The sequence below is a fragment of the Jaculus jaculus genome, chromosome 5 (assembly GCF_020740685.1).
Source record: "Jaculus jaculus isolate mJacJac1 chromosome 5, mJacJac1.mat.Y.cur, whole genome shotgun sequence".
In the NCBI taxonomy this organism is placed as follows: domain Eukaryota; kingdom Metazoa; phylum Chordata; class Mammalia; order Rodentia; family Dipodidae; genus Jaculus; species Jaculus jaculus.
This window is the reverse complement of record NC_059106.1, coordinates 93,208,477-93,227,221: the sequence shown is the minus strand read 5'-3', so window position 1 is coordinate 93,227,221 and position 18,745 is coordinate 93,208,477. Positions and strand designations below refer to the sequence as shown.

Genomic DNA, 18,745 nt, shown 5'->3' with positions numbered 1-18,745 from the left:
ATGTCTACCAGGAAGAGCTATGGGTTTAGGAAGGGGTTACATGCAACACAGCTGGAAGGGTAGAACTACCCAAGCTTTTTGTATGCTAGGGGATTTCATCATGAGCCCAGTACCAGACAGAGGGCTACAGGATATGTTGTTTCTCTGCTAGTTCTTTGTCTTATTGGTCCAAGCTTTCCTTGTAATGTCTCCATTCCTCTCTTTCAGAATGGGAATATTTTCTTTAGTTTTGATTTTATAGGGCTCATGGTTAAGAGATTGCCTTGCGTCTCAGTGTAGGTCTTTATACCTCAAAAACCCTATGTAGAAAAAACCCTTCCCAGATATTAGCAGAGGTTTGTCTCTAAGGTGACTCTAGATTCTATCAGGTTGGTGATGCTAACCATCATCAGCCTGATAGCCAAACAGTTCCTTGGGCAGTTGCTTTCCAGCAGGAAACCCTCCAGCATGGGTCTTAGTTTAGACTCTCTACTTTCAAATGGATTTGGATTTTCACAGGGCAGAGCCTCACATGGGTGAGGTCCTGCCCGCAGGGCACCTTTCCCAGTGAAGAGCACTGGGTTTCTCTTTAAGTGTGCCTATCCCTTTAACAATTACAGCTGTTTCCCAGTATACTTTGTCTGTTTAAATCTGATCATGCTACTTTCCTAGCCAAATTGTCACTTTTCACAGACCTGAATAAAGCAGTGAGTAACAAGTATTCTACAGCCATAATGTTATACTGCTTGAAATTTCCTTTGCCTAAGAAATTAGTACATTACTTCTGAATTCAGCCTCACTCACATCCTTAGGCAGAATACAGACAGATTCTTTATCAGAATATCATGTGAATGGCCTCTAACCCTATTTCTTGACATTCTCAACTCCCACCAAATTGTCCCATTAAGCTCTGTTTAAAGTACTCTAGGGATTTTCTAGCCCAAAGTTCTAAACTCTTCCATACTCCTCCATCAAACCAATTCCAAAGACTTATGAATCACATGGTCAAGTTTATCATAGCAACAACCCTACTCTTGAACTGATTTTCTGTATTAGTAACTTTCTTACTGCTGTGACAAAGTACCATGATGACAGCACTTTATGGAAGGAAGTGCTTGTTTTGGTTCATGGTTTGAGGATACAGTCTATCATGGTAGAGAAGGCATGGCAGCAGAAACTTGAAGTGTTTGGTCACACTGTAGGCAGAACCAGGAAACAGAAAGGAATGACTACTTGTGCTCAGCTTTTTTTCTCTTGTTTCAGCCCCTGGAATGGTGCCACTCATAGTTTGAGTGAGTCTTCCCACCTCAATTCATCTAATTTAGAAAATATCTGACAGATATACCCCAGAATATGTCTCTTAGATGACTCCAAATCCTAAAAGTGGACATTATAAGCATAATATATCATAAAATCTCCCAGACATGGGCTAGTTTTCCAAAGACTGCAGCTCTCTTCCTGTCTCACTTGGGAAGACTTCACTGGTTCAAACTTCTCTGCATCCTATCACCTGCTGACTTTTTCCATGGCGGAGCCATCTGTGCACATGGAGAGGCCTATGTGAACACAGGGAGGAAGGAGGGCGGCACCTGCCAATCATACAGAGAGCAAAAGCCACATGAGAGTGCACTCATTGCATAGCATGTCTGTGTAGACTGTTAGCAATGAGGGCATGAACCTGGATATCCAGGCCTCTCATGGACCAGATACTTTTTAGAAGAGAACTGTCCAAACACTATTTATCTCAGCCCTTCTTTAGTGGGCCAACAGTCTCTCTGGCTCTGAGTATATAGTAACAACTCCCAGATGACTCCCTTGTGCACTAGCGGCCAGGAAGACCCCAAGAACTCCTCACTAGCTCTTGAGATGCAGCCTAAGCTGCTCTAGATACAGGCTGCAAGTGCTTGAAATCTGCTTTCCTTGCTTACTCAGCTGTGTGACATTAGGTAGGTTACCTAACTCCTCTGCGCCTCACTTTTTTCACCTGCAAAATGGGATTAAAATTCTAATTCTACATACTTCATAAGATTGCCATAAGAATTAAAAATGCTATCACAAGTAAGGTATACATACACACACGCACACACAAAGTAACACAATTAAAACAGTCTGGAGACAGAATGGAATTAGTTGTAGCCACAATGATTCGTGAAATTTCCCTTACTGAGGACATCTCTCCTCAACCCTCCTATTGTGGGTGGAATTATCCATGACACTGACAGCCTTATAGACCAATTCTATCACCTCCTGTCTCTCCCCACTAGCTCCAAGTCTAGAGAGACTGGCCTGTGTGGCTCAAACCCCTTGTCCTCTGGCTACACACTCAATTAAGCCCCTGTCTCAGCTTGGGTACCTCCTGCTTCTCATTTTCCAAACATAGAAGGTAGAAACAGGTAGGCAGCCTCAAGGGACTTCCCGGTTGTCTGAGTTTTCCACACTGTACCACATATTATTAAATAAACACTTGATTCAAGTTGACCCAATTTGAGTGAGCATTCATTCCTGTTAGTCATGCCTAGACTAGTCACTTCTGGTCAGTGGTCCCCACTCTGCTTTCCCATTGAACACTTTCCTAGTTTTTAGCTTCTTGGAGACATCTTTCTTTATACATACTCTAGCCAAGCACAGTGCTTGACAGCCTGGGTGCTCAGGAAGCTTGTGAGTAAATAAATGAACGAGTGAATGATTAAAAGGGTGAGTAAGACAGCAAGAGGGAATCCCCCAGTGAATCTGCCAGTACTAAAGAATCAAATTGAGGAGAAGGAACATTTAGTTCCTAGTCACTGGAGAAACCTACAATTACTTGGTGCATACACAGTGTTTTTTGAAGCCACAGTTAAGTCAATGGCCAGAGTACTGGGCGATTCTTCCTCATATCCATGACATTTCTGAAGCTGGCAAAGCCCCATGTTCTCTCCTGAACAAAACAGGCTGTTCCTAACTTGGCAACGATTTACTTAAAATGTTTAAACTGCCTTTCTTTTTCCTTTTGCTCATGAGGTTGCCTGTAGTGAAAAGTGAACTAACCATCCTGATCGCTTACAAGCCAGGCAAATGCTGAGAACTCAAAATCTGGAGCATTTCTTCCTCAGAATGACCTATTCCAGGGAGCTGGTAACAGTGCTGGCTTTCAGAAGAGGGACCCAAGGTTAAGAGTACTACAGTAACTTGCCATAAGTCACAGAGCTGGATTATTGCAATTTCAACTACTCCACACTGTGCAAAGAACTTTCTATATTCCAGTGTGTTTTCTCCTATGCCCTTCTGCGAATCATGCACCAGTCTTGTAGTTTACCCCAAATCTTTCTGTGGATGGAAAGTAGAGCAGTTATAGTGTTTAAAGACACCCACAGCATGACCTATCCTTTGGCTTCGTATGTGCCTTTTACAGGACAGACTCAAATGTGCTCTTTTTTCTGACTTCAGGGTGAAAGTGAGGAAGAGGGAGATTTTTCCTGGAATGTGAGTTATTTTATTTGAGGCATTAGTGAGTTTAGTAGAAGGCAAAGCATTTAAAGGCAGATACACTTTGCTATCACAGGCAGAGGAATTCTAAGCCAGAGAAAAGACCCCTTTGTCTAGAACTGTAAGTGTTTCATAGTTATAGACAAAAGGCCCAGTTTCAATCTGAATCCAAACAACTGTTAACTGCCTTTCATTCAACTGCCTAAAGGAAAGCCGTTTCCAGAGCAGGACTTGTGGGGAAGGGCTGCGCCCTGGCTTCTGAATCAGTGTAGGAGAAACTCAGGTGGAGAAAGACCTGGTTTCACATGGGTTGGAGCTGCAGTGCCCAGGCTGTACCCTGGTAGCTCCTGGCCACACTGCTTAGGGGGTCTCTCTTTCACATTCCTCAAACAAAGGGTAAGTTCTATCCTCTCTCCCAAACACTAGAAGAATGCTGAAAGTGGAAGATCATAGACCAAATCCCCTCCTGCTAATCTTGCCTTCTGCTTCTTCTCTCTGCCCACGCTTCATGTCATGCTTTATACCCAAGTTCTACAGGCTTTGTGAAGCTTGGGAAAGAGCAGTCACCTCACAAAGTAACAAAAGAAAAGTTCAGAAACCTAGATCAGCAGCAAAGAGTATGGGAAAGTGGGCCTGACATCTGGTTTCAATCCCTGCCCTGTCCTTCCTTACCTGGCTGCCTTACTCAGGAAAGTAAATTTAACTCATACCCCCCACCCCCATTCTCAGGTTGCTAGGCTGAGACACAGGAGCCCTGCCCTCCACTTTTTCGTTTCGGTAGTTAAGGATGACTAAAGACCTGTCAGCAAGTGGGAGCTTCGTCTCTGCCTTCATCCTCAGGAATCATCCTTATACTATGTGCTTCTCTAAATCACTCCTTGACTTGTGCCTCAGTCTGCTAATCTATTAGGTGAGGGTTGGAAGCCTAGTTAGTTTCATCTCTTAATGTGCAGGGACTGTGCCCATGACTTAGAGAAAGCTCCAATCTTTAGGAACCTGTCCAGCCTGGAAGGGGAAGGGAAATATGATGAGGCAGAGTGAGTTCAGACATTGATCTGCTAGTCTGAGATTAGGAACCGGGAGTGGGGGGAGCAGAGAAAGGTTATGAGGAATGGAGGCCAGGAAAAGGTAGTCTTAAGTCAGTCAGGAGTTAGGGCTGTGAACAGAGTGCATTCTCCTCTATCTCCCCTCCTCTTGGCCTGTGCTGGTATCTAGGCACACAGGGCTGAGTTCTAGTCCAAGTGCCAGGGACACTTAAGGAGAGGAGAAAATGTGATGAGGATGCCAATCTAAAAGGACAGGAGACCAGGCCAAGTTGTGTATTACCAGCAGGCTTCCTATCAGGTGCCCTTCCCTGGGCACCAGTGCTCAGATGCTGATCTGTCACTCCTGCCCCCATGGCGAAGGGCTTAGCCTATCACTTGGATTCTGTCCATTTGGATCAGGACACTGATTCTGAGGCACTGAGAAGGAATCTCACAATCCTGAGATCCCATTCTCAGCCTGCAATTAGACCCTGGATCCCACAGCATCTGAACTCTGCATAGGCCTTCGTTGTCACAATCCCAAACTGAACCAAGTGCTCACTGGATTTTTGTCTTGCTCCACGGCTGGATATACATAAAAGTTGCTCTCACATCATGAATACATCAACCTCCCAGTCATCTTAACACCTTCACTCAGCACCTATAGCCTTTGCTTCTCAGCCTCCCCTCAACTGGCCATGTCTCTTTGTTGCTAAGTTGAAGATGACCTCCTCTCTCCAGAGGCTTACCAGTAATGTCTGCATGCATCTGCACGAAAAGGGGATTCTTGCTCAGGCCTCCACACAGGAAGAGAGTACTGAGAGAGTGTCCTGCTGCCTTCATGGCCTCCATAATGAAGCGGGTCCCGAACTAAGAGGAGAGAACAGAAGAAAGCACTAGGGCAGCAGCTAAAGAAACATCACTTTTCCTGCACTGGACTTGGCACCCACGGCTCTGTGTGCACTGTCCAGAGAGCTGAGGCTCAGAAAGAGATTTCTGCCTGCGATCACATAGCTACTTAAACCACACAGAGGGAATTCCACCCTGGGTCTGCTGAAATCCAAACCCCTCTGAGTCATTACATCATTCGCTTCCACCAGGCATCAGTAGAATGTAGACTGTCAAAATGGTAACATGAAAAGAAATCGGAAGTGTGGTATGAGATGTAACTAAATACAGTAGTGTCTCCCTTGTATGCTTGCTGCTGTGCCAGTCTGGAAGGTCCTTCCACAGACTTCTGGTGCTTTTCTGGGCATATGGAAACACTCTTCCGTATCCTTTGGCTCTTGCATTCTTTCCTTCCCCTGTTTTCTCTGAGCCTTGGAAAGTGTGCTACAGATGTCCTATTTGGGGCTGAGTACTCAACAGTTACTTATTCTCAGCACTTAGACCAGTTATGAATCTCTATAGCAACATCTATATACTACAAAAAGAAGGGGAACATTGTGCAAAAAGGGACAGAAAAATTATAAGGGCCACAGGGTAGGTAGGCTAGGTTTCTAACACAGACTGACTGAGGTCTTCATGACCCCACAGTGAATACCAATACCCCACTGAGGAGGGCCCTCAGTGGGTTAGGGTTAGAGGTGAGGAGGAAAAAGAAGAGGGGAAAGTTTCTCTGACCAAGACTGAGAGCAGCTCTAATCTATGGATACAAACATAAATATTTAGAAGTCAAGCTCTCTCTAATCCTAAAACAAATGTGACAACTGAATACTGTTACCAACACTTGGAAACTAAGTGCTTTGTGAAGGAAAATACAGCCTGCATGGAAGGGAAGGTAGTGGCCTCTCAGCTTGCATTGGGAAGGCCATGTGGAACTGACTTTTTGATATTTCTACAGCTAGACACCTGGGGTCACATGATTAACGGGAGCGTGACTAGGGTAAGGCAAAGCACATATCCTGGGCAAGCAGAGGAAGGACTGAAGAAGAGGCAGTGCTCCTTTCAGGGTGGATAGCCTGTTGGTCCTCACTCTGGCATTGTGGGCTGGAATTTCCCTCTCTGGCAGTTCTTCACAGGGCATTCCCTTCTGAAGTGCTCTGCCAAAGGGCTTTGTGGAATAAAAAAAAGATTCTGTGCTCACCTTTCTGGAAAAAATGTATTCATGAAGAAATTTAAATTAAAATTAGGCTATTCCACTGGGACACAGAACCAAATGCAAATCAAGAGACTTCAAATGCAAATCATACTTTTAAAGGGTCTATTCTGAGAACTATAGAGGGACCAGCTCAAGACAGACAAGGAGGCTGTGAGGCCTCTCAAAGAAGCTATGGAAGAAGGAAATTTATTGCATGGAACATTTTACTTAGTCCTCAGTTAACTTTTCTCTCTTGAATTCCATTCCATTTATACTGTGTGTCATCTATAGATTAAATTATAGATGGGAATTGAACTCATTAATAACAAGTAGGTGTTAAGGAAGTATTCAGGAATAAGAAAGTGCTTTTTTTCCCCAAGTTGGACACTAATTGGAAAATACCTATTATCAAAATGCTTCATTAAGATGCATATTTTCATCTAGAAGATCAGCACACTCAGACACTTTTCAAAATAGATGGAATCCCCCCAATTTAACTGACTCCACAGTAAAGCTGTATAGAGAACTCTGTCTTCAAATGGATTCCCTTCATGGTAGTATAAAGACCATCAAGAAAGTGGCCAGGTTAACTATTACCATTTTAAATACATACATAGCCCATTAAATACAAACTGACTTGTCCAATGTGTGTTACTTGGGAACACATGGCTGGCTCTTTCCCCCTCTCTCTTGACAGCATTAAGTGTAACCTCATTTTGTATTTCTGGACTTCCTGCTGCAATGCTCTTCCTAGGGAAAGCACCTCTGTGAGAAAATTCCAAGCCAAATTAATGATGTTTTCTATTATGTGTTAAGAAAACTCATTTCATTCAAACTACAAGCTTTCATGAATAAATAAAGAAAAATGCACCAAAGTGGAAGGAGTTGGCGCCTGGAACTAAGATAGAAGTAGGCTCACATTCCAACCTCAGTGCTCTAGCTATGTCACCCAGGCATGCCTTTCTGCTGTAAAATAAGGACAGTCCTGTTAGCATAAGAGCTACATCTTAAGCTTAGACAGGAAGGCATTCTGGTGCCTGGCACAGAGTCAGTGTCCCCTGAAAGTTCATAGTCATTACCACTACGTAATAATGTCCCCTGGCCCATCCTGTTTGGCCTTGAACTTCATGTCCACTTCTCAGCATGACTTACAAAGTTGAGCAGCACACAGCTCTGTTGTTCAAGGATTTCTCATTTCAATGTAAGTGATTCATTCTAATGTAAACCTTTTGATACAGTAACATTAGCAAATCAGAAAACAAAATGTCCTCAGTACCTCTTATGTCTAGTTTTATCTTATAAAGCTGAGGGCTCTCATCTGGCACATACTGGTCACATGACCCTGATCATAATTAACCACACTGAGGTGTTAGGTTCTACTCAGTAGGACAAGGGCTATAATACCTGACTCCTATTGTTAAATCAGATAGTGGGCATCAGGTATTTAGCACAGTCCCTGGGACATAACAAGCACCTCAAATTCTATACTATATTGCTAGTATCAGGATTATCTTTACTGCAAAAGGTAATGACTAAATGTCTTTACTGCTGCTAGATACATCTCAGTAGCATCTTCTGTTCACTCCCTCTTCTCTTGACATGCCAGAATGAGTGTTTCTCACTAAGTTTCCATGCACTAAAATGGTCAAGGTATTAAATCAGTGGGAAATTTGCTTAAGGACGACACTCTCTAGTCTGGAATCTAAAAGGGCTTTTTAATCAAGCTGGCAGATTCCATATGCCTACACAGAAGCAGTAAAGAAGGATATTTCTGAAGTAGCTGAGAAGTTCTGGGCACTAGCAAAGCACCCCTGTTGGTGACATGGGTGACATGCACACAGTTCTGGATTCAGAGTAGTAGGGTTATGAAAACACATATCACATGTGCCTGTACAGCATTAACTAATCAAAGAAATTTGTTTAAGGATGGAGATATAGATCAGAAATACAGTGCTTGCCTTTGAAGGGTAAGGCTCTAAGTATAATCCCTAGTACCATCAGTTAAAAGGAAGAAAAAAAAAACATTTGTGTAAATAGGTCTATTGCTGAAAAATACGCTTCAAATCCACATTTAATAAACTGATTTTCCTTCTATTGCTTCCATTTCTCTTTCTGGAAGAAGTAACAATACCTGATTGATTTAAGTGTGAGGTACAGACTTGCTTTGGGACCCTGAAAGCTGTCGTCCAAGTGTACTTTGTGTGTGTGGAAGCCAGAGTTTGACATTGGGTGTTATTCTCAGTGACTGCCCACCTTATGTTTTTGAGACAAGGTTTCACAGGAACCTGTAGCACATAAAGTTGGCTGGACAAACTAGCTGGGAAGCTCCATGGACCTTCCTGTCTCTGTCTCCCCTGCCCTCAGGTTTCAGGTATGCACTGCCATATCTGGAATACTCATGTGGGTGCTGGCAATCTGAGCTCAGGTCTCCACACTTGCTTGCGTGGTAAGCATTTTACTCACTGAGCCATCTCTCTTTGCTCAAATGCACTTTCTAACACATGCCAACTTTTGTGTGACTTCAAGGTTTTAAGCCCTCTTGTAACCTTCCTTGTGGGTCCCTTCTAGGTAAGATTCCTTAGACCATGTCTAAGCTGCTAGGATTTTGTTTTTCTTTGGAACTTTGAGAGCTCCTCTTGCTTCAGATTTAAATTGTCCCTTCCTCCTTCCTTTCCTTAGCCACCATAATCTCTTCTATAAACAGCTAATTAGCTAAAAACAAGATACTTTTATGTTCTAAAAGGCTTATTGTTTAAAAGGACACAATCTTTTTGCAAAGTGAACAAAATGGTGCATTATAAAACTATACATTAATTTTTAAAATATCTACTTGGTGCATGTGTGTATTTATGTGAGTGTGTGTGTTGGTGGGCATGTGTGGAGGTCTGATCCTTTCACAATACAAGTTACTGGGAACATCTCCCAGTTTTGTGTTCCTTTTTGCTGGGGGTGCACTGGGATTATAGAAGCCTGTAACAGCTTCCAGCTTTGGCTTTTAAGTGGCATTTAGGGATTTGAACTCAGGGACTAAGAGTTGCATAGCATGAGCCTTCTCCACTGAGCCTCCTCCCCAGACCCCAAACAGACACTCTCAATATCAGCTTTTCTAATGTACACATAATGGCATTTGCCTGATAAACCCCATATGGCTGAATTTAGAAGATAAGTTAGATAAGTTACAAGTGTGCTAAAAGACTAACTTCTTTACGCTTCTACTTATGTGAGTTTATCATCAAAGCAGTTGAGAAGCTTCCTGCACATTTCTTTCTGAACAGGCAAGCATCTCTTGGTGACAAGCTCTCTTTTAATTCAAGAAACTGTCACCAAAGCATATGATGAATCTTGAAGCTTATGGCCTAGAGGATAGTGATAGGATGAACTTCCTTTCAAACTGTCATTAAGGTGTCTTACAGCAATGGCTTGTACAGTGGCCAGGTAAAGGATGGCAAGATCATCGAGGTCCTGAGACAGTGTCAATCCAGTGACCTGTGAGGAGAGAGAAAAGGAAAGGAGTGAGTGAGCCCATGAATTATGAGCACATTTAGGCATGTTTTCTCAATGAAAGAAGTTCATATGTAAATCCCCCTTTCAGAGCTGAATGTGGAATGCCTACTAAATTGTTTAATCTCTAGATTTAGGGGGGGAAAATCCCCTCTCCAAATATTTGATTTGGATTAAGCCAAACCAGACAAAAATTTTAAAAACTATAGGAAAACTATATTTGATACTTGCTAGCAAGAAATTAAATGATTCTTTGTTAAAATGTTATGAATACCCATTTTCTATTGTTTATAACAATCAATATGTGAAAAGCTGGCATACTGCTGTTGGACACTTTTGAGTCCTGCTTCTGTCAAAATTTGGTATAATAGTGCCCATGGGGTATTCAAGATAAATAATTTCTCTCCTATAAATGCTACATATGTGGGGTAATTTAGGATCTGTGGTTTACAGGGGACTTACTAAAGTCAGTCAGAACCATATGCATATATGGAGCACAGTCTCAGAGAGTCCAGAAATGAAAGGGATGTCACATTTGGATGCCATCAAAATTATTGATAATTTCCTCTTCATTGCCCCTCTTTCCCCTAAGCTAAGACATTCTTGCGGGACAGTAAAATATGATGGTTTCTTCAATGCTAGCCTGAAGTTTGTGGGCATCAATACCATAGATCACTTTAGATTTTCACAATGTAGATTAACTCACATGATATGAATTTTGTCAGGTAGCATGAGCAGTCATGAGTTCATGCATGTGTGGATGTGTATATCTGTAGTCTATGACAAAACAGAGGCAGCAAGTAGTCTGCCCAGGACTCTGACCTTCTTCCTTTGCAGATACAGTTAATAACTCTGGCTAGATTCCCCTTCTGATTAGGACTGTCTACAGCAGGGTATGGACACCATGTATTTGCCAAGCCAGAAACCTCAGAGCTCTTCCTGTTTGCCCCTCATCTGATCTCCCAAACTCTGTGGAGCACATCTTCTCTCTAATTCACAGTCTCTTCAGGCCATTTTTATATCTTTCCTGAAGACTGCCCAGCAAACCTGTTTGATGCAAACTATGTGCCTCCCTACTGTGGAATGATTGTTCTCATGTGCAAATCTTATCACATTACTCCCTATTAAATTCTAGCACTATGAAGGCTGAAGAAGGAGGATCATCAACCTTGCAACACAGTGAGACCCTGTCTTAAAAAAGTAAACAAAACAAAACAAAACAAAACTCCTCTTGCAATGGCTAATCCCTATTGTCAGCTTGGTTAGATCAGGCAAAACTCTAGGCCAGATGGGACTCCTGAGGCATCCAGCCTTGTGGACTGAGCAGCTACTGGGTTCTCAGCCTGTCTGGCCTGCAGATTTTGTACTACCCAGCCTTTATCATGTAAGCCAAGCAAATACACACCTTTTATATTATATATTTATTCTATTGGTTCTGTTCCTCTGCAGAATCCTAATATATTTCCCCAAATTACATAGTTTCCCAGTTACCTCCACACTATGGAAGGAATGTGGATCTATGTATATGGGCCTTTCTGGGGTCACCCCGCCCATCTCTCCAGCATTGTTGTCTTTCCCTCTCAGCTTCTGCTATTCTGAATTCCTCATTCAAATGTGCTGATGAAGGAATTTCTAAACTACCCAGTGCTGGTTTATTCTTGAAAGATAACTGTGTCACCTGATAACAGTATGGCTTTGATTTAAATACATAGAAAGATGGAAAGTTTAAAGGCCAAAAAGGAATTCTGTGACTCCTCTTACATTAATGTAAAAAAGAAAAAAAAAAAAAACTTTCCTTCATAAGTTCCCAGAAAAACTAAATATATGGTTAAGAGTGTTGGCACTAGGACTACATGAACAACACTGGCTTTACAGAATGTGTTTAAAAGGTAAAGAATAAATTGTCCAAGGGGATGAGGAGAATGGATACCAGGACCAATGAATCTGACAGAATCTCTGATGTTTATATTGTACATGGAACACAGCACATGCTGTTAACATGTGCTTAAGCTAGTGAAAACTTAAAGCTCCTTTTGCTCATTCTAAATGCCATATTTTCTTCTAATGTGCTCTTTTCTGTCCAGTTAAATGACGATACTTGGACATTTTCTGTTTGGCTCTTCAAATACTCACAGAGGAAGGGACATTTCTTCTATATCCACTCTCCCCCCAAAAAGTAGTGGAAGGACATTCTTGGTCACTCACTGCATGCTCCCAACTACTCATTCCCACACTTATCTTCCTGACAGAGGAATGGCCTTTGTGAGACCAAGACAAAAGCAGGGTCTATGGGATTCACACTGAGCTTTCATGTGAATAAGAAAAAGGCATCATTATCTGGAAGGACAAAGCCCCCTGGGTGAACTTGCAGGGCGAGCAACTAGCACCACCTTGCGTAGAGCCAGAGTTAGGGTCACTAATGTAGGTGCGTGCACTAGATCACTCATTTGTTCGTTAAGATCATCAGTGTGATATTGTGAACACTAGCTCACTCTCTTGCACTTTGTCCATCAGGAGAGAGAACTGGGCTATAGCTTAGAGTTATCCTCCAGAGCCAGGCCAGGAATATGGCTTCCTCTCTGTGGTCATCAATGGGAAGTGAATCAGACCATTGTCATGGCTGACCTACAGGTGGGGTCTAAAGAGCCTCACAGTGGCCATTTTGTGCACTGAAGCATTTTCTTATCAATATTTATTAGGGAATATAGTGATTTTTATAATAATATTGATATGTAACTAATCATGATAGCCTTTTCAACTAGTAAGAACCTCTAATATATAAAATGGTATGACATTATTGTATTTAATTTTTTAAATCCCTAAGAGCCATCCATGCAAACAAAGAGATATCTCTGAATTTTCAGGGCCTCTCTAATTCAGAAATCATAGAAGAAAAAAAAAATTCCCCCCCCTATAAACTGAGAATGAGATAATGTAAATGAATACTAACATTTAATTTTTCAGTTTGTTAGTAATGCTTGCAAAAAACAAACATGTAGCCTTTCTTTCCTGATAAATAAAACAGATTCATCATTGAAATAAATAAAATTATTGCTGAGAAGAAGTTCTAGAAGGAGTTCATTACATAAAACATAATTAATACAGGATGGATGACATATGACAGAGAATAAGCAAGCTCAGACAATTCTCCCAGCATTACCAACATTCCTTTATACTAATTCCAATGCCCTGGTACTAAGTTAGAGTTAGCAGAAGATTCTTCCTGAGATTCAGTGACTGTAATATGAGGTTGGTTTTCTTGACATCTCCATTGATACCCAGATGGAGACAACAGAAGGACAGCTGATCATTAAGTTCACTTCATTCTTTGTCAAATACTGGGGCCTAAGCTCTGCCCTGGCAAAAGTCAGTCCACGATGGGACTTTTGGTGGGATGGCTATATGAGAACCACTCAGAAGGATCATGAGGCCCATAGGCCAGTTTCTGTGAAGGGTCATGCAGTGCCCTGAGAGTGCTAAGAAAGTCATGACATAGGTGTGGATTTGTAGTGGCCAAGAAGACTGGGACAGGCTGGAAGAGCTGAGACACCAGCTGAAGGCCATGGAGTTCCACTGATAAGCGGAAGCAGAGCTGAAACATAAGTGGATGAAGTATCTATAAATATACATGTGTCTGTATTGAACGTTTGACAGGGAAATGTGTGGGGAAGTCCCAGGAAGATCTGCAATGGTAAGCACATCTCATTTATTTTGCCTATTGTGTAACAAGGGGAACTGTAAGAGAAAAATGCTTAGTTAATATTTAGAGATAGGCTAAAGTTGAATATGGTAGTGTAAAACATGCCAAGAACTATAATTGACCAGTTAGCATCCTAGCTTATAGATACAACATACTACCCAAATATTGAGATTTTTGAGCCTAGAAAAGAAATGTGTATGAATGGAAAGATGATAGGTTTGTAGTAGTATACCCAGGTTTAAATTTTCATATTTCCTCGAACAATTTGCATAGCTGTATATGAATTCTATAACCTTTGTGAGTGTTATTTATTTATCTGGTAGAGATGTGATAACCTCTTAGTATTTTGTGAGGATTAAATGCGATCTCATTTGTGATATGCCTCACTTTATCAGTGAGATGCACTGCACTGGTAAGACCTAAACACTCCTCTAGCTCTTGTGGTAGTATGTGCACACAAGGGACAGTTATTTAGGGTTCATCTTTTTTCCAATTGCTAATACATGTTCATTCTTGTTCTCTGGAATTGCACAAAAGGTTCAGTGGAACTCATTAATTGGGATATGGAAAGCAAGCATAACCTTCAGCATGCTGTGTCTACAGCAGGATGTGAATGGAGGGTACAGCAGGCTAGTGGTCTCTTGATATGGAGAAACCAGGTCAAAGGTATGCTGATGAGCAGGGTCACATTCATAATGCTAAAGGTAAAGAAATTTCTAGCAAGTTCCACTAATGCATTTCCAGGAATAACACAGTGAAGAATACATTTGCAAGGACTCCTTGGGAAACCTTAGTCCCTACAAAACTACACATATCTATCTGCTTCAAAACAAAGAAAAGATAGATGGCAACTTTTCATTCTAGACTTCATCTTAAATCTTGCTTCTACTCAGTAGCAGCCCTGACACATCCCTGGCATTCATGTTGAATGCTGATTTCCTGGGAGCTTACTTTCAGAGTTACTGAACCTATGGTTTAGACCTAGAAATCTGCACATTAGTAATAACCTAATGCACTTAACTGGGGAATGAATGCTCCCTAAATATTGATATTATGAATTATAAGTTTCTAGGTCTTAAAAATATATAAGATTGGACTGGAGAGATGGCTTAATGGTTAAGAGATCTGCCTGCAAAGTCTATGACCCATGTTGTACACTCCAGATCCCAAGAAAGCCAGAAGCACAAAGGTGAGGCAAGTGCAAGGTCACACATGCCCACTAGGTGGTGCTTTGAGTTTGATTGCTGTGGCTGAGGCCCTGGTCTGCCAATTCTCTCTCTCTCTCCCAAAATAAAAAATTTAAACAAAATAAAATAATTAAGATCAATAAACAAGAAGAGTATCATTAATTAGGAATTTGACAAGGCTCAGAATCAGTAATTTAAAAAAAATATTTATTTGAAAGCACAGAGAGAGATAGACCAACAGACAGAGAGAGAGAGAGAGAGAGAGAGAGAGAGAGGGAGGTACAGAGATAGAGAGAGAGAGATGGTGGGCACATCAGGGCCTCTAGCCACTGCAAATAAACTCCAGATGCATGTGCCACTTTGTGCATTTGGCTTTACATGGGTACTAGGGAACTGAACCTAGGTCATTAGGCTTTGAAACAAGTGACTCAACTGCTGAGACATCTCTCCAGCCACCCAGAATGAGACATTTTTCAACACTGAGCTGATACAAGTGGAAACTTGGAAACAATAAGCCTTTCTTATTCACATTGTATAAAATTACCTTCATGTTGTGCATATAAGGTATTCATGAAACAAATGAAATTCATGTTTAGACTGAGGTCCTATCCCCAAGATACTTCATTACATACATTCAAATATCCTAAATCCAAACCACTTCTAGTCCTAAGCACTTCTGGTAAGAATTACTCAACTTACAGTAATTTAGTTACATATTTTTCCTTCCAAGTTGTGAAAGGCATTGAAATTTCATATATGTTAGTTAAGAGGGGGAAAAAGTACTAAGTGATAATTTCCCAAATAGTCTCTAAAGATTACAAAAGACAAGAAATGATTTTCAGTCTTGAGAATTTCTATGCCAGTGGGGTTTGATGGGGGTACTCAATGCTTTGGAGTGTTGTTAGCTGGAAGTTTCTAGAACAAGAGTGGAGTAGTAAAAATATCATCTCCAATGAATGCAGAGTCGGGAGAGGTACCAGGGAAAGATTTGTAGAGAACATCTGGAGGGAAGAATGGTATTTGAAGAACTAAGACAGTTGCCTGGGAATCAGCAAGGGTTGGGAGTCCAGACTAACACCAGACACTTCCTAAAACCCACACAGATTTGGGAAATGCAGATGTATGTCTATCATGGTGTGAGAGGCAGGATATGAAAGATGACCCCAGGATTCCACTCTTCTGGTAACACAAACACTGATCATATACAACTGTAAAGGTACTTGGCAGATGGAGTTAGTTACTAGCCACCTGATCTTAAAAGGGTTATTGTCCTGAGCACAGGCAGCAGAAGAGCTGGGAATGAGATGAAGAGGGAGGAGAGAGGAGGTAGAGATAGAAAATGGAGGTTCAAAGTAGGCTAAGGACTCCATCTATCCTTACTGGCTTGTGAAGGTACAGACAGAAAGTGATAAGCCCCATAATGTGGGAAGCTTCTAGAGTATGAGAAAGAACCCTGGATGTACACAGGGAAACACAGAACTTAGTTCTTCAATGGTTGAAACTGAATTCGTAACAACTTGGATGAGTAGGGAAGCAGTTTTCCCAGAGCCTTCCAGTAGGAGTTTCTGGTTTTGGTCTTGTGAAAACTGGAGTAGAGAAATGAGGGAAGTCAATTTGGGTTTCTGATTTATGGAATTGTGAGACAATAAATGTAAACTGCTAAATGTGTGGTCATTAATAGAGCAGCGACAGGCCATGGATACACATACTCCAAGTATGTGATGGCCTGACACTCTCCATATAGTCTTATTCCCCTGCTGTACCTGACACAATGCACTAGGCATTTCTCCTTCTAAGGTTCTATCTAGGTCAAAATGGGCATGTTGTAATGCACACACATGGCTCAAAGCTGCTCTGAAAAAAGGCTCTAATCCTGTCTGTCTGGATGCAGCTTGAATCCCATAGTTGGTCATCTGGCCTTAATTCCTTCCTGCTGTTTATGTGTTGGAGCTTCCATGAGAGTCTATGCACTATGACCCTCATCCTTCGTCAGCTTACCAAGGAAAGACCCCTGCCCATCTCTGGTTTTACATGTTTAGTGGATAGAAAAATACATAGTACTAAGAAAGGAAAAAAAATCTGAATCTGTGATGTAATTTTTATAGCAGCTAGAATAGGGAAGAGAGATGGAAAGTACACTGAAAATGTAACAGAAATAGTGAAAGAAAAAAAAAAAAAACAGACAGAGCAGCTTACTCCTATTTTTTCCCAAAAGAATGTTTGTGGACACAAATCTGTATTGAATGAATTCTCATCCCAATATTACTATTTTTTCCTTTGGGTAAACTACTTAAACTAATTGAGCCTCATTTTCTCTCATTTTTAAAATAGTACAATAGCATTATCTTAAAGGGTCATTTTGAAGATTGGTATGGATACATGCCTAAAGCTAGCATAGTACCCAACAAAGCAAGTTGCTTAAAACAGTAGACCTTATTATAAAGCCAATGAAATGACAGTAAGGATATTAGTCTTTGTCACAGGACTTGATTTTTCATAACAAAAGCAATATGCATAAATAGTTGAATGAAACAGTATTAAATAATGAAGTAGACAGCTTCATGAATGACTCGCCAAACTGTGGGGAGCTGCACTGGCTTCATCAGTCTTTGCTGTGTCAGCTTGTTTACTGCTTTTGTATCCTAATCGTTTGCACATGAGCATATGACGTTATCCTAACATGGCTGCTCACCTATCCCGATTGGGTGATGCAAAGTCATCTGATGAGACTTAAGCCAATCAGACAACGTTTCACATCCACATGACCACAAGTATATAAGCTTGGCGCTCTGTAGGGTCGGGGTCCTTCTCTCTTTCAGTTTGGAGCTCCCAATAAAGTGTGCTTGAGAAGAATCCTGTTGTTGTCATTCTTCCTGCTGGCGGGAGGGGCGCAACAAGTGGTGCCGAAACCCGGGACTTGTCAACAAACAGACAATTGAGAGGACCCCTGAGGATACTTCCAAGGGAGGATTCAGAACTCAACACACGGAGCGGCGGTACCGGTAAGTTCCCCTGGATGTGCTATATGCTAAGTTTTGGCTTGTAACTGATCTGTAAGTCTGATATACATAAGTTAGTTGATCGTCTCAAACGTATATAAGGTTGCAGAATGGGACACCACCATTCCACCTTTTTGGAGCTGCTAGGTAGGGTGGACAAACGTTGTGAAGAGGTGATCAGGGAAGGTCAACGCATATTAGCACATCATCAAGATAGCATGTCAGAGTCTGAAGAAAATAAAAGGGGAAAACAAAAAAAGGTTAAAATAAAAAGAGAACCTAGGTTTCAGACAGAACAGAATAAAAATGCACAGAATAAAAGTGAAACGCAAAAGGGAGGGCCAAATTCAGGTCCGAAGCTATATCCAGATTTGACGGAACTTGTAAATTTATATATAGAAAGTTCTAGTGAATCTGAGGGAGAAGAATTAACTCCAGAGGAAGAACAGGATTTTGAGGAAGTAGAGGCCGAGTGTGGTCGGGAATGTTCTAGACCCAGAAAAGATGGTGTCTTTGCTCCTCTGCCAGCTTATGCCTCTACGAGCAAGAGGTGTAAACAACAAGATGGTCTACTTCCGCCTGGGGCGTGTGCTTCATCCGGATGTAGTTTGATAAAACCAGATACTTGGAGAAAGCTGGCTAGTGCTTATCCAGTTTTTGAGACTCATGATACACATGTTAGATACCATGAACCTATAGGGTATAAGGAGCTCAAGGATCTTGCAGAAGCCGCTAGAACTTATGGGATAAATGCTTCTTTTACTATGGCGTTGTTAGAACGTCTTGCCAATAGAGCTTTGACCCCAGCA

General features: G+C 41.5%; 1 protein-coding gene across 9 annotated transcripts in view; it reads right to left on the bottom strand.

Moving 5' to 3' along the window:
* The window catches only part of Fggy (FGGY carbohydrate kinase domain containing), a 492,311-nt gene that overhangs the window by 74,125 nt on the left and 399,441 nt on the right, over window positions 1-18,745 (bottom strand). For all 9 annotated transcript variants that reach the window (XM_045151276.1, XM_045151274.1, XM_045151282.1 and 6 more), the window contains 2 exons: window positions 9,961-10,035; window positions 5,219-5,339 (listed from right to left, as the gene is read on the bottom strand). In XM_045151276.1, the coding sequence (XP_045007211.1) occupies window positions 5,219-5,339; window positions 9,961-10,035 (196 nt within the window). The remainder of the gene's footprint in view (window positions 1-5,218; window positions 5,340-9,960; window positions 10,036-18,745) is intronic.